We start from the raw sequence: 16,913 nt of genomic DNA, 5'->3' as shown, positions 1-16,913 counted from the left end.
CGACCGTGAGCCGCTCAACTGCCTCCGCGACGAACTCCTCATAAGCCACGATGGCTGGATCCGCGGCCGCCGGAAGACGATGAACCTGAGGGAGCGCTCGTGCTGGTTTCCTCCTCGCCAATGACGGACGGCATCGTGGTGGGTGCTAGCTGTTGGTGGAGGCGGCGGCTTGATCTGCCCACGGCTCACGCCCAGGTGAATCGGACGACGGGAATTAGCCCGAGGCCGAACGACGAAGGTAGAGAAGAGATCGTGGGCCCGCAAAACACTAGTTCACTTCAGGAGCAGCGTCGAGCGTCGTCAGCGCTAGCGCTACCAGCATAACCAGCAGTCTTTTTCTTTTTTTTTTTGTGTAGTAACTCATGTTGAGGATCGTCCAACAAAATCCCCATACTATATGAATTCTGCCACCGTGATTGCAGAAGGGGGCCGGCCGGCCGGCCGGCAGCCAAAAAAAGATGATAAAATCGAGGAAAGGAACTGTTGGAGCGGACCTACGTACAAAATCAACGATGACAGCCAAAGCCACGTGCTGGTCGGACTCCAAAGCAGAGGCAAATCTTTTTAAATTTTAAATTTAAGAGCTACTAATATTTGTATAATATTTTAATTTTAACCAAATTTATATACAAAAATTTACTAATATTTATATCCTCAAATAGATTTAGTATGAAAATATATTATATAATTAATCTAATGATGCTTTGTAATATAAATGCTAACATTATTTTATATAAATTGTTTGATTCTTCTAGAAGAGAAGCGAGAGTTAATTATTTCTGGACGGAGAAAGTACGCGGATTATTAATTGATTTGTCAAATCAAGCTCAGGCTGCAGGAAAGTTCTCCAACAGCTAATTTTTCGCTTGACAGCTAGTTTTTGACTTTTTCGCTGTGAATCCCTGGACAGACAGAAATCAACAAAATGAAGCATATATAGGAGATCGAGAGATCTAGACAAAGATTGGGAGGGGGGCATGGCCTTCTCGGTGGTGGATGCGGCGCTGAGTGTGGCCAGATCTGCGGCGGCGGAGGAGGTCGCCCTGCAGGTCGGCGTGGAGGGCGACCTGGGGATCATCAAGGATGAGCTGGAGCTGATGCAGACCTACCTGATGTCCACCGACGAGGAGCGCAGCCAGGACCCGGTGGCGAGGGTGTGGGCGCGGCAGGTTCGCGACGTCGCCTACGACGTCGAGGACTGCATCGAGGACGCCCGCATCCATCTGAGCGACGACTCGCGGTCGTGGTGGTGGTGCTCCCCCTCCAAGATCCTGAAGCGGCGTCGCATCGCGAAAGAGGTGACGAAGCTGAGGGACCGGGTGGACAGCGCGTGCAAGAGGAGGAGGCTCTACGGCCCGGCACCGGCTCTTCCTAGCGCGGCAGTTGCTGATCCAGGTCCGGAAGGACGCCGGGAGCTCGAGGCAGCAGCACCCGCAGCTGGAGTTGACCTGAGGAAGCTGCTGGCCAGGCGAGACGACGACAAGTCGCTCATAGTAGCATCTATCTGTACTTCGGGCACCACCACGACGACGACAGGCACGACGCTCGCAGGGGAGGCCTACGACGCGCTGGCCGCCACCGGCCAGTTCCGGTGCCGTGCCTGGGTGACGGTCCGGAACCCCTTCAATCTCGGCGAGTTCTTCCGCAGCCTGCTCAGGCAAATCCACGTGAACTCCTCTCCGGGAGAGGAACAGGTCGTGGAGGGAGCCACCGTTGTGGATGTGCAGGAGACCATAGAGACGATGAGCACCCAGCAGCTGATGAGCTCCGTTGCCAGGAACCTCGGTCACAGGAGGTACCTGCTCGTCCTCGACGGCGTATCCACGAGGGACGAATGGGACTCCATCAGATTGTACCTCCGGCCGGACGTCGAGAACGCCAATCGGATCATTGTCACCTCCCAGAGAGACGACGTGGCCAAGTATTGTGCCGGCGGGCAGAGAAGCAGCTCTTTCTGGCTGTCCAGTGGCGGTGCGCTTCTTTCTGCCTTCTGCAGCATGGTATGACACATTCTCTTTTTGCTCTACATATATGTTTCGCCCCCCTTCCCTTCATAATATTTTAGAGGAACCTGTCTGCTCCATTTCCATAGTTATATATATACTCTTAAGTTAAATATTTTAAACTTTGAATATAAATAAATTCTTTTAGATTGAGTTTGAAAATATAAAAATGATGTAAGTATATTCATATGTTGAAATGTAGTTTAGTAAAAGTATATATTCACTATAATTTATAATTTTTTTATAGCAAAAAGTTAGTGGTCAAAGTTGTTTTTGGAGACCTTGCTAGGTTCGGCAGAGTGAGTAACCCCGGAACCCAAACCCCAAGCCCTTTGTTGGGGTTGGACCTTGGACCCCGAACAGGTAAGATCGAGGTGCGATAGAGTGAGAGGGGGAGTAATAAGCCAAATGAGTAAGCAACTATCCAAAAGTTCTCTCCACCAAGTCCTAGGGCTTTATCTATAGGGAGGAGTCATTATTTATGTTTATTCAATTGGTAGTGTTAAATATTACAAACATGTTTCTATACTCAAAAAGAAGTCCTTGAATATTGCAAATGGGTCCCAATAGCTATTATTTAACCTCTTTTATGTTCAAGGGGATCTTTAGCCTTTGGCTAAGTGCATCCCCGACACCCTAACCTATTGCCCTATTGGTGAGCCTGTGGCGGAATCTTCACTGGCGACGGTGAAGTGGTGAAGTTCTCTTGCTTCTTTTCTTTTTCTTTTTCCCAAAATGGGATGCTACAGGTTTGATTGACCACTAGATTCATAATCTACTGGTTCACCACTTTATAACAATAATCCGATTTGGAGCATCCTCACACAACTTTTTTCTAGGGCCAGATCAAAATCCATCAGTCATATATCCTCCTGCTCAACAACTATGCCTTCTTCAGTTCTTCTGCCTGCTCTACAGCCACCCAAATGGGCCGCCACCCTACCGTGCACACTATACACTACAGGCTGCTGGCTTCCATCGTCACCATATGATGGCCCGACCCGATGTCGGTTGGCCTCCGTGTCTCCCCGCCGTCTACCAATCTACCTCCGTCCGTTGCTGCCCTTATGGGCCGGCTCTTGGCGGTCCCTAGTATGGAGGATGGATTCATGGTGAAAACCATATCCGGTACTTCGGACTGGCGACGACGGTGTTGGCGCTCTTGATGCGTCATGTCCCTCTTGAGGGCGTTGTCTTGGGATTTCTCCATGTCTCCGCTGGTAATGGCTTGGTGCCCTTGTGACTTGCCGGGGTGGTCGTCTTCATGGCCTACTTGGAGCGTCGTCCTGGAGGTTCTTTGAAATTGAAACACCAGATGGATCAGAAATCGAGTTTCTAAGAAAATGAGATGTGATGATTGGATGCTGCGTAAAGATGGAAAGGAGGAAACGTGGACGAAGAGAAGGATTGAAGTACTACTACAGTAAACTTAACTGTCAAAATCGATTTTCTGAGGTGGTCATAGCAAACGCCTCAAACCTATCGTCACTGTTAATTAAGCATTTACTGAGGTGGTCATGCAACCGCCTCAGTTAATATTAACAGAGGCGGTTGTATGGCTGGCGGCCCGGCCACGATAAAAAAGAGGCAAGCAGGGCTCTGAGCACTTTTTTATGTGCCTTGCTTAATTCTGAATTGTAGTAGTGAAGCTTAGGTCCTATTTGTTTCCATCCATTTTTTTAGTCCCTGTCACATCAAAAAGAATCTTACCATTTAGCAATATCAAATAAAATTTATTTATAAAACCTTTTTGACAGATGGGTGCTATTTTGCGAGACGAATATAATGAGCCTAATTAATCCATGATTTGCTACAGTAATGCTACAATAATCATCTGCTAATTACGGATTAACATCCCTCATTAGATTCGTCTCGCAATTTGGCCCCAGGGTTCTGCAGTTAGTTTTGTAATCAGATTTTATTTAATATTAATAAATATCAAAATTCTCTTGGATGTGACATAGTTTAAAGTTTAGCCCCCTGAAACCAAACAACTCCTTATTCTTCTTCATTTCTTTCTTTGTTTTAGAGTTTTCTTTCTTGTGTTTTAGATTCTCATTTAAGGTTTAGAGTCTAAGAACTCTTATAACGATTGGTTGTAGACATTCACATTTGAATGTTCAAGCCTGGAATTTTCCCTTTATCTAAAAAAAATGATGGTCGTTATCGCCCCGCCCTGAGCACACCCAATGCTTGTTCTCCACCGTCTCGTGGATGTCATCACAGCTTTCTTACCCCGCCGCCCCGCGCCCATCACCTCCCTGGGCTGGCCTTCCACCGGCGACTTGAAGCTCGCCAGTGAAGACCCACCCCGCGCCTGAAGCTCTCCAGTGAAGACCGACTACACTTGTCGGAGAGCTCATTAGAGGCGAAGGAGCTCCCGTGGCTTTGGATTAGCATGTAGCATGGAGATAAAATTGGACGGCGGGGAGCACAAAAAGCACTGGACACCATGTAGCTTTTTCTGATAAATTATTCTCAAAATATCATCGATAATGGACATTGCATTATAATTTTATATAATCAACCCAAGAATCAACTAAGTTTGTCATCTTCAATCCACTCTGAGAGTCGTGTGGCGTTGGCTTCTAATGGAGAGGGGTAGGATATACTCAGCCAAGTTGCTTCTCTATCAACTAAGTTTGTCATCTTCATATCAGAATTCATTCAGCCCCCAACCCTAGCTTGAAATTACCATCGCATTTCATCAAATAATTGTTAGCGAATTGCATATCTATTAGTTGACGACGACACCATATATATATATATATTTCTTTATCTATTATCTTATTACTTGGCCACAAACGGGGCCTCCATGTTGGCTCTTAGGGTCTAGAAATTTCTATGTTAATCGGAGAAAAATAGAAAAAATAAAAACTACCCACCACTGCAATTACAATAAAAATTAGTCTAAAATACCAATGTGCCTAATTAAAAATCACCCACTAATGCCATTATGAAAAATTAAAAATAAAATATCATTTAGCTATGTATCAGTTACAAACATACTATTAATAAAACCTAAAGCTAACAACAATCAATCCAAATAAAAAGAAAATAAGAATAATATTATTAAAGCTCAACATATCAAATTGTTAGTATAATTTTTATAAAATAGTACGGATACAATGATATGCAAAATTTTGAATTCTCAATACTAGCCGCGCAAATGCGCGGGCCATACGCCTAGTTAAATACAAAAGGTATCAGATCGATCTGACTAATTAGAGGAAACATTTAGGCCTCCACCTGCATTAACCCTCACCACAAGTCCTAAAAAGATAAATCCTAGAAACACTCACAAAAATCACAAGATTCAATTATTAAATCAGTGGACTTTAATCATCGTCGACAATAGCAGCCATTGGATCTATTTTCTTTCTAGATCTATTTTTTTTCTAAAATGCCCACTTCTCTATTAAAAAATAGTACAAAGTGACCATAAAGGGACATAAAAATTACCTGCCTGTTCTATTATGAAAACCTAGTATGTCTCGAAATTATACTTATACCATTATTAATATAAAAAGCTAACCTATAGAATGCATTGGTGTTAAATACATACATAGCTCAAGTCACTGCAACATATCGGCTCATTGCAAACGCCTCGTCACCGACGGTTTAAAATGAACCAGCAGTTCCCTTTAGAGCTGGCGGTGATAGTAGATAGGCATCACCGCCGGTTCATAATATATACAGGCGGTGATAGATGGCAAGGGCATGACCGCCGGGTCGTAACACGACCCGGCAGCGGTGATGCCTCACCTACTTATTTTTCCTCACCATGCGGGTACTTTGGTCCCGCTCATCTCTCTCCCATCTCATTATCTTGTTCACCACCACTCACCTCTCTCCCCTCCTCCTCCTCCTCCTCCTCCTCCCTACCGCCGTCCCTCCCCTCCCCTTCTTCCCTCCCTGCAGCGCCGCCCCCACCCCTCCCCTTCTTCCCACACTGCAGCACAGCCCCCACCCCTCCACTCCTCTCCCTATAGCGTTGCCCCCTCCCCTCCCCTCCCCTTCTTCCCTCCCTGCAGCTCGCGGCGGTGCTCGGGCGAGCGCATGGGGCCCGTGCAGCGGTGCTCAGGGGAGTGCATGAATCTGCAGGACCCACGCAGCGGCACCGCGTCGAGCAGTGATTAGAGCGCGTGGGGCATGGCGGCACGGTGCCTTTGCAATGGAGATGCGAAGCAGGGCACGGGCGAGCACGTGGAGAAGGGTGTGCGTGAGCAGCGGCATCACGGAGCCTGGTGATGACGGCGTGGAGCAACGCAGAGCAACAGCGACGGCATGTGGAGCTTTTTTTTGTTTCGTAACAGGGCTAACACCGCCAGTTCTGTAACTGGTGGCGATGGCCCTTTCATCACCGTCAAGTTAAATCCAACGCCCTCCAAAACCGGCGGTGATGGACATTTTGAACCGGCAGTGATGGGGGCGCTGGAGTAGTGAGTATTCGATTGGACAAGCACGATGCAATGCAAAGGGAGAAAATTGTATGCATATTCTATAAAGTAAACACCATCGCTCTAATCCGTTCTCAGATAATTCTAGATGGGCTGTACATATAAGTTGGTACTTGGCAGAAGATGAGGGTAGGGGTCGTAAATGAGCTTAAAATTTAGCTTAGATAATCTAAAGACTGGACTCTAAAAGGGCTGATCTCTAATCCTATACAATCTTAAGCTAAAATACATAAGAGCTAAATTGGATTGTGAAGAGACCACTTGGACCATGATCCGTTACCACCTCTGTCTTACCTACGGGTGAGTGAATTAAGAGCATCTCTAGCAGATTACTCACACCCCATACCTAAAATATACTCTCTTCATTACCAATAACTACTTTTGTATTTTTGGTAATGGTTGCTGCAGCAGACTATCAAAATCCAATCACCACGAATAGGGTAGAGGAAAATTCCCTTCATTTAGGTGAGAGGGATCAGAGGTGTGTTTTGGTGATTACCCAAAACTTTTAGATAATAGAGATTGGATTGGTAATCTGCGCTGGAGCACCTCAAATCACCAAAACATATATTTTTTGTATTGGGGAGAGAGACGAGTAATCAGTTGGAGATGCTCTAAGACATCATTTATGTTATGTATGCAATTGATCTTGGGAGAATAGTGGGCCTGCTGGTGGGTATAACAGCATGTTATTTCAAGACATTGAACAGTTCGTAAATTGCACAATTAGAATCACATACAATTTTACTTATTTTTATCAGGAACCTGTGGTGCATGTACCGGCTGCAGCAAGCTCCAGCGCCAGCAACCTAGGCAACATGGCTTCAACGAGCAGTGCAGTAATTGAGGAACCTATTAACAGTGTTATACCTGAAAGGATGCAAGATCAAATCAGTACAATGTGGACTACAGAAGAGCTGCAGCAACTTGTAGGTAGGGTGAAGGAGATGAACTGGCTAATCAATAAACTTTCTTCTGGTGCCAATGAAAACGAAAATGTTATATCAGTTTATGGCATGAGGGGAATTGGAAAGACCACCCTTGTGGGGAACGTCTATTATTGTGATGATGTCGTCCAAAACTTTGCACACGGGGCCTGGGTGCGCATGTCCAATCGTCTAAAGCAAGACGAGCTACTCCACAACGTGCTCCAGCATTTCAAGTCAGATTATAGGACCTACTCATCGGTGAGGCCATCACAAGAACTGAAGAGGGAGCTAGCTGAATTTTTTGAGATAAATAGGCACAAGGGCTTCAAGTGCCTTCTTGTTATTGATGGCCTCTCAAGCACTGGAGAATGGGATTTGGTTAAGTCGTCCTTATTTGTTGAAGATCATAAGGACGTGCTTCGGATAATTGTGACCACGAGGGAACGTGAACTTGCGTACTATTGCTCTAGGAGTGAGTCTATGTGGAACCTCACCCGCCTACATGAAGATGATGCTGCAAAGTTATTCCATTTAAAGGTATCTCTTTATAAACTTTTCCTGTATGTTGGGAATATAAGTTTCTTTATTATTGAAGTATATGGCACAATGTACTAATGTAGGCCTACCATAATAATGATAGAGGTTTTTTATGGTGTACTTAACCAGCAATATACAATTAATCTACACCATCCGATGTTTCTATACTCCTTCGTTTTAAGCAGTAGTATACACTAGTATAGTGCACCATAAAAGACCTGTAATATAATGCCTAAAGTCAAACGATCTCAACCATCACCATCAGCGATCAAATACAAAAAAAGGTATGTGTGTATTATTTTATTGAATTCATAATATGCTGATAAAAAAACAACTTATCCCCACAGGTATTTGATTCCGAGAATGTTGAGTTTACCCCAGACATGGTTGAGCAAGAAACTCAAATACTAGATAAATGTGGTGGGATTCCGTTTGCAATAATTAACTTAGCTCGGCACATGACCTCTAGACCTCGTACAGCCAGAGAATGGAAGAAGATCAATCAGCATATGAACTTCAATCGATTGGAGGTCAATACTGATCTTGGACCTATGAGGGCAACTCTCGAGTCATGTTATAATAGTTTGCCCTACTATTTCAAATATTGCTTTCTATATCTCAGCATTTTCCAAGAAGACTTACACATAATGCGTAGGCGGCTAGTAAAGCGATGGATAGCTGAAGGCTACATAAGGGGAATGCAAGAATCAGAGGCTGAGGAATTTGGGGAGAGGGTGTTCAATGAGTTCCTGAGTATGAGCATCATCCAGCCAACCAAATACACAGCAATCACAAGTGGAAGGGTTAACAGTTGCAGTATCCACCCCTTAATGCTACAGGTCAGCACATCGAAAGCAATGGAGGAGAAGTTGGTGTGCATGCTTGACAATCATAACAACGCTATGGCCTTGGAGGGCACAATAAGGCATGTGGTTGTGAGGAGGACATGGAGGAGGGATTATGAAGATGAATATAAGGCCATGAACCTTTCTTGCGTTCGCTCACTCACAGTCTTAGGTGAGTGGCGGTCCTTTTTTCTGTCGCCTGACATGATCATGCTAAGAGTGCTTGACTTGGAAGGTGTGGTAGGTCTAACGGAGCCTGATCTCGATCACATTGGGGAGTTCCGGCACCTCAAGTACTTGGGTCTCAGGAGCACTCGTGTTAAATCTCTACCCAAATCACTTGGCAAACTTCAAGATCTTGAGACACTGGATATCAAATTCACGTACGTCAGGGTACTGCCATCCACTATAGTTCACCTTGCAAGGCTACGTGTTCTCCGTGGTGGACTCTTCAGTGCCTTTACTGCTCCAGAAACGGATGACCGAATTGGTGGCGATACTGGCTTGCATATCCGCAAGGATATAGGGAAGCTAAGATCTCTGAACACATTGGGTATCGTGAGCATCAGAGTGCAAGACGGGCTAGTTATTCGGGAGTTGAAGAAGCTGACACAACTACGGAGGTTAAGTTTGGTCGGCATTACTAACGAAAATGAGCGAGACTTGTGCTACACTCTGCAGCATCTCAGCAGCCTGCAGTCTTTGACGCTGCGCTCGGATGATCCGGATGGTTTATCTCGAAGCTTGGAGCTATCCTTCTTGCCACAGCCTCTGGAATGCCTTCAAGTTCTCAAGCTCCACGGTCGCCTCTTCAGCCTTCCAATATGGATCTCGCGTGTACCTTACCTGTCCAAGTTGTACCTGCACAGTACGAGGCTCCGGGGATCATCCGACGACATGAATGTCCTTGCAAATGTTCCTAACTTGAGTACCCTACTTCTACTTGCTGATTCCATTGTGGCGCACGAGCTAACATTCCGATCTGCTGGGTTTCGATTGCTTGAGCTGATGGAGGTCGCCAATCTGGGGGATGTGAGGTATTTATCATTCAAAACAAGATCAATGCCTATGCTGAAAACGATCCAGATTACCTGCTGTAATTATCTCAAGGAGCTGTCAGTCGAAGCAGGCGCGTTGCATAGGCTCGAGGCTTTCCAAGTTGAAGGCTGCTACGGCCTAAGGTCACTGTCCTTAGCAGGTGCAGGAATAAAACTGCCTATGCTCAACAAGTTCCATGTTGGTGCTTGCCATCATCTGGCATTGCTAGCATTTCGAGAGGGAGACATGCCAAACCTCGAGACACTCCTAGTCAGCCGATCCAAGAACCTGTCCGTGGAGTTCGAAGCAGGAGCAATGCCGAGGCTCAAGACGCTTCGAGTTTCTCGCTGCAGAAAACTGGAATGGTTGCCGTTGGACGTCTCAGCTGGTCATAACAGAGGGATGTCAAGCTCACCGGTCGAAGCTGGAGCCATGCCTAACCTCGAGATACTCCAAATTGAAGATTGCCATGGGCTGCAAAGATTGTCATTTACATGCGGAGCAATGCCTAAGCTTCTGACTCTCCGAGTTGAGAAGTGCGGTAATCTCATGGAGCTGTCGTTCAAACAGGGAGCAACAGCGAAGCTCGAGACGCTCCAAATTAAGGACTGTGGTATGTTGACTTTGGGTGCGTTATCTGGACTGCAGCATCTCAACAATCTACTAAGTTCCAGTGTCATCCAGTGAGCCCGGCAGAACTTCAAGTTCAAGCATGTATTGCCTGCTGGTCAGATCCGCCTGCCTCGAACGTATTTCTCATGTTGCATGCGGTGGGCAGATTCCAGAGTGGTTGAAAGCATTTTATTTAGTTTCTTGTTTGCGCTGAGAATAATTGATTTTTGTTTCAGTCGTGTGTTTGCTCCCCCGTGTTAGTCTTCACATTGTCGTTGTTTCAGGCGTTGCATGTTCTCACTAGTTGTGCAGTGCGGTCACTACCGGAAACCAACTATTTGTCTGAGTGTCTTCTTATTTGCCGAGTGCATTCCATTCCATCAGACACTCATCAAACACCATCTTTGCCGAGTGTCACCACAGAAACACTCGGCAAAAACTTAGATTTGCCGAGTGTAGGCAACACAACACTCTCGGCAAACAACGATAGAACACTCGGCAAACAAAAAACACACGGTAAATTACTCACACGTGCCAGCCACGTGCGACGGCCGTCAAGCACATCGCCGGCCATTAGTACTTTGCCGAAGAGTGTTTTGTGGAAACACTCGGCAAGGTTTTAGTTTTGCCGAGTAATTTTTGTTGGCACTCGGCAAACAAATATTTTTTTCCTGTTCTGCCCTCCAAAATTTTTCTGCTCTCCACGTACTATACGTGGTACTCCATGTTAAAATTTGGTATATTTCTCAACCTGTTTGCTATATTTAGTTAATTTATTTCATTCAAAGGAATTTTTTTTAGGGATAAGATAAATTTGAACTGCAAGTGATTCGAATAATGGACTAATATGAATGGAAAAATTATATTCATGTTATTGGCTCCAATGTGAGGCTTATCCGGGCAGGGGAAGAAAATGTCAAACATCCTGTTCACCAAACATGACCACGAATATGTGATAGAATTATTTTTAAATTCTATAAAAAGAAAATGAAGTCTGAAAATTATGAGATTTGTCAAGATCTCATGATATCATACGTGGAGGCTGTGGTAAAAAAATTGAAAAATCTTAGCACAATTTGCCACGTACGTTGCTAACAAAACTAAGCGTTTTCCATGAAGAATCGTACATTTAAGAAGGATTCGGTAAGACTTGGAGTCAAAGTGACGATTGAATTTGGGTTTGACTTCAAAACTTTCTGTATAGGCAATAGACGACATAGATTGTTTCATGCGAAATTTTGGTAATTTTTTTGGATCCGTTTGATAAATTTTAATTTTTTAATGGCAATTATAAAATTGGCCTTGTTTGATTTGTGTTCTAGAGATTCTAGAACGGGGTTTGACCACTAATTAGATGTGTCAAACAAAGTCAGTTTACAAAACCAACTCCAGAACCCCTGCGCTAGGAATCCTGACGAATCTAATGAGGCATTTGACCGCACGATTGGAGGATGATTACTGTAGAATCACTGTAGCAATCATCAGTTAATTACCGTAATTAGATTCATCACGAAAAGTTACACACATTCCTGAAGAGATTTTGCAAATAGACTTCATTTATTACTTCATCCATGCTGCAAGATTCTCTTCTCGGGAAGCGAGGTCTAGAATTCTAGAAGGTATCCAAACAAGGCCATTTTAATTGATATAAATTGAATTTTAGCTATAACTGCTAGAAATAATGGAATAATATTGGTAGAAGCATCAATATGCATTGTTGAGTGAATTTGACAAGGTATTTTCAAAGTACATTCAAACAAATTTAGCAAAACACATTACGGAGAAGAAAGAGAGGGAAGAAAATGAAATAAAAATACATCCTTTGCGAGTGCCCCCGATCCGGCACTTGGCAAATTTAGGATTTGCCATGTGCCAGATGTGTGGCACTCGGCAAACGTTCCTAATATCTCGGAGATAACCCCCACCGGCCCCAAACCAATCTTTCCTGAGTGTCTCCGATCTGGCACTCGGCAAACTTAGATTGGTTTACGCTATTTAATTGCAGGTGATTGAACAAAGATGGTGGGCGGTTTGAGGTCTATATCTGCACTTTAGCAAAGAGGGTCCAATATAGCTGAGGAGTCTAGGAGGGGTCGAGGGAGAGGTGGAGGCACAGGTCGAGGGAAAGGGTAGAGCGAGGTCATTGTCGCATGTAGCTTCATTGTCGTCTTCGTTTGAGGAGGAGGCACCTTCCACGCATGACTTTGGTAATGAGGAGGTAGAGGTGGAGTAGGAGAAGGAGGAGCAGGAGGCAGGGGATTTCGCTTCCTCTACTTCAGCAGGTGTCTGGTTGTGAGGTCTCTCAACCCTCCCGAGGCGACTGATACCTCTAGAGAGACGCTTGCTGATTCGACCCACTTGGTCTAGGTAAGTAACTTTTTTTTTGAACTTAGACTGTGGGGGAGATCCCCACAGCAATTGCATTAGTGAAAATATAAATTACAGAGACATGTTACAGAGATACTTACAAAGCAGAGAGAGGAGGGGAAGAGGGGGGGTTTAGAAGATGATTACAGTATCGTGTCTAGCCATTGTACAATTGTGGGTCAATATTCCTCTCTAACACTGTGTAGTTGGGAGTGATCTGTGCCTTGAACCTCACGATCCAAAGCTGGATGTTCACTGGCTGACCTTCAAAAAATTTACCATTTCTGATGTTCCAGATTTCCCAGGCTGCAATTATAAAGATTTCCATGAAGAACGGGATGCCCATAGTGCGATTTCCTTGTTCAAGTCTTGCATGTATGTCTAGAGTAATGTCCCATGTGAATCCCAATTTCTGCCAGCAAACTGTGGAGAAAGGGCAACCAAAAAAGAGATGGTTGACATCTTCCACCACTTGGTCATTGCAAAGAACACAATAAGTGTTGGGCTGAACATGAAAATTTCTTCTTCGTAGCATATCCCTGGTATTTAACCAGTCCACCGAAATAAGCCAGGCAAAAAACATTAGCCTTGGTGTGCACTTTGATTTCTAGATCCATTTAAAAGTCCTTGGAGCCCCAAGATGCTTGAAAGCCAAGTTATAGAATCTTTTGGATGTGTACTAATTGTTTCCCCATATGAATGACCAAGTGTCATTAGAGTCTTCATCAAGGATGACTTGCTGAATATCATGTTGCATCAGTAATAACTCATCCATTGCTTGTTCAGACAGTGGAAGGTTAAATACTTTTGAGATATTTTCTTTCTGCATGATTCTCTGAATTGATATTTTCTGCTCTTTTGCAAAAGAGTATAATCTCGGGTATTTGGATGAGAGTATCATGTGACCAAAGATCATCCCAAAATATCACTGTGGAGCCATTGCCAATAGTACATTTGGCAATCCCTCTATATATTGTGTTGAGCCTTAAAATATCCTTCCACCAGAAGGAGCCAACCTCTCTTGGTTGATCCGATCGTCTTCCGCGTTGGTGTGGCGGAGCACGGGTTAGGGGGGGTTTAACAGATTGGGGATTCGATTGTCCTCCTGGGTTTACGATGTTGGGTTGAGACCGGTCGAATCGGTTCTTGATCAGATGATGGCATGGCTCTCTTTTCCTGAATCCCCCTCTTCATGAATCGAATGGAATGGAACTGGTTTGTTGGAGAGGTGTCACTGTAGTAGCAACCTGTAGTCGTTGACCCGGAGCAGGTTGCTTTGATGACAATGGCGCAACGGCAGGCTTGCTCACTACTTTTAGTGTCCGCGTCTGCCAGAAAAAATAAACTTCTTTGTCAGCCATGAATCGGGTGAGCTCCTACTGTCTTGAATATAGCATCCATCGCAACCAGGGCAGGGACAGCTGGAGGAAGGAGAAGCTCCTGTTGTCCAATCAGATCGGGTTCTTGATGCACACTGTTACCTCGGGCCCTTTGATATCCTCTTTTGCTTTGTTTTGAGAAGAATGTCCTCTTGATCCGAACCATAGTCACCAGATTCGGGGTCGACCTCACGTTCCTTGACCCGGGAACGTCGTCCCAAATCGAGGGTCGGGGACGACCAGGGTCATCGACCCAATTCTAGCTGGTTCACGTCCCGATTCACCACCAGAGCGCACACGGCCGGCCTCCCAGTAGAGCGCAGATGATGGACCATGCCGGCGGGTCTCGATGGTGGAGTGCGCACTGCGGAGGCATGAGAGAGCCATGGACTACCAATTTTGTTCTCGGATGGTGCCAGATGCTGCAGTCAGCTACCATATTGGTGAAAGCGGTGCAGAGCAGAGGCAGAACGGGGAGGAAAGAGATGGCGGCGGCGGCGGCTGCAGCATGCGACGTGCAGCAGCCAACGACTCAAAGATAGGGTTATGTTAGATGAGTAATGGGCTATTTGGGCCAACATGGGCAGCCCAAGTTTCTTTTCTCTCCTTTTTTGCTTTTATATCTTTGCCAGACCACACATCTCTAATTGTAGGATATATGAGATCTACGTGACTTGTGTCATCGACCCGGAGGGTCGACCCGGATTAATTGGGGTCATTCGTTCCAAACTACTCCCTTCGACCCGCATTTTTATATACATTCGACCCTCGATCCTTGGCCCCGATCCACGACCCGATCGACCCGGGAACTATGTGACTATGATCCGAACTTGCTAATGATGGTATGGCCGTGTTGGATACTTGAACAGCTTTCCAAAGATACGTTTTTGGTTAAATCTCTTAATTTGAATTGTATCTGTTACTGAATTAGGCTGTTGGAATTGTTTGTCAGACACAGTTCTACCTCTGGATTATAGCTTGGATAGGGAACACAAGTGTAGAGTCATTGCTGATATTGATCCTCAAATCATCACGAGTGTAACAATTGTAGAGGAGGTGTGTGGCATGCTTAGAGAGTGGTAGACTTTAGGAGAAAGACTTTACATTGGAGAGACTTGGATTACTTCTTGTTTGATAACGATTCTTAATGCTTACTTGATCTGAGATTAGCTTAGCCCCAATTGTAACCTTTTTTCCCCTAAACCTGCAGACAAGAAGAGTTTGACAAGTCAGCAGCTGGAAGAGCAGCAAAAGCACAAATGAAAGCTATGAAGGAATCAAAGACATCAAACCAAGGGGAACCAGTTCTTAAGGTACCATTCAGTTTCCACTTTCCACTGACTTTCTTTGAGCAATGTTCGACCTTGTAAAACTATCATTTCTTTGCTTTTTTTAGGGAAACAGGAGGGGCATGCCCCTACGCGATCATTTCTTTGTTGCAAGTATTAATCTTTTAATCACTTTGTTTGGTGCAGTGGCAGATGGGATCATAACTCTCATTTTTGCTTTGTTTGGATCCCTCAGCGTGTAAGTACGTGCAATCGTGCTCAGTTGCTTCCATTTCAATGCTGTGGTGTGGTCCCTAGAATTTCACATAAACGTAGATCAGTCCATGTCTAAGCATTTGTTTTGCTCACATTTTCGCTGCTGAATTGGAGTAAACACAAGTACTGCAAAAGTATAAGATGTAAACTGAGCTGGATGGTGATCTTACCGTAGCTACCATAGGCTGAGAACATAATTTAAATGCATTCATTGCCACAAACAAAGGACTGCTGGAACTTTAGTTCCTCTGTTCTTGGCACGCTTTCTTTCTTGTCATAATAGATTGAATTTTTCGCGTCGAATCGAAAAACATGTCCTTGCTTTGCTCATGCTCAGAACCAGGGGATATTTTCTCAGTAGTTCTGTTGTGCTCCACATTTTCAGTTTGGGTGTTAAACTTTGCCTCACATATTCGTTCTACATCTCTCTCAGGCTGCTGATGGTGAACAAGAATCTGATTGCTTCCATTTTCCGAGAAGATGCAGCAGCACCTTCTTTGTCAGTGATTGTGTGTAGTTATGCCAGTGAATTGTACATCCTACTATACTTTACATGCTATCCGGGGACTGTCCAACTTTCCAGCTACAAGTTTGTGTTGTATGAACGACGAACAATGTATATATCTTTATCAGCAGTAGTAGTTTGGTAGCATTTGCATAGAGGTTTTTTTTTCCTTTCTCATAGTTTGCACAAGCGATGCTCTTTTCCTGACATGGGTATCTCTGCTGTAAATAATCCCGTGATTTACAGTTACTGAACTCTACTTTTCTACTGGACAGTTTCCTTCACGGCATCATAGCTTTGGTATGAGGTGTTAAACAGTGGTGGATAAACTTAACAACGTGTATTAGCACGCATGGAAAACATTCTTCGGTACTTCCTTATCATTTTTTTTAAAAAATCATTTGTCGAGGTTTTCTGACATCTCGATTTTTTTTTATCATTTTCTGTTTTTTTTTTGGCTAACAGACTGTATGGCCTCGATGAGCTGCTATGCGAGCAGACCAGCTTCAGCACGTGGGCCAGCGCAATACAGCCCAACTTGACAACTTGTCAATGTGTCATTGCACCCCCTACACGTGAACATGCCATCCATTTTACCCTTAGTGTAGATCATTTTAAATGTGGAGGAAACCCACTTAAAATGGCAAACTTGTATTCAGAGATCATATACTCACCTCCTTTTAAATTGTAGGTT

At 44.6% G+C, this 16,913-nt stretch overlaps 2 protein-coding genes across 2 annotated transcripts; both read left to right on the top strand.

The window, feature by feature from the left end:
- The first annotated feature begins 977 nt into the window (after positions 1-977).
- On the top strand, positions 978-2,006 carry LOC120667932 (disease resistance protein PIK6-NP-like). The gene has a single exon (XM_039947912.1). It carries the CDS (start codon positions 978-980, stop codon positions 2,004-2,006), a length of 1,029 nt encoding a protein of 342 aa, XP_039803846.1.
- A 5,275-nt stretch (positions 2,007-7,281) lies between these two features.
- On the top strand, positions 7,282-10,499 carry LOC120667931 (probable disease resistance protein At1g58602). The gene is made up of 3 exons (XM_039947911.1): positions 7,282-7,929; positions 8,277-8,359; positions 8,552-10,499. The coding sequence occupies exons 1-3, from the start codon at positions 7,282-7,284 to the stop codon at positions 10,497-10,499; spliced, it is 2,679 nt and encodes an 892-aa protein (XP_039803845.1).
- The last annotated feature ends 6,414 nt before the right edge of the window (positions 10,500-16,913 follow it).

Source organism: Panicum virgatum, chromosome 3N (genome assembly GCF_016808335.1).
Source record: "Panicum virgatum strain AP13 chromosome 3N, P.virgatum_v5, whole genome shotgun sequence".
Taxonomy (NCBI): domain Eukaryota; kingdom Viridiplantae; phylum Streptophyta; class Magnoliopsida; order Poales; family Poaceae; genus Panicum; species Panicum virgatum.
The sequence above is the reverse complement of the archived record's forward strand: the minus strand, read 5'-3'. Positions and strand labels throughout refer to the sequence as shown.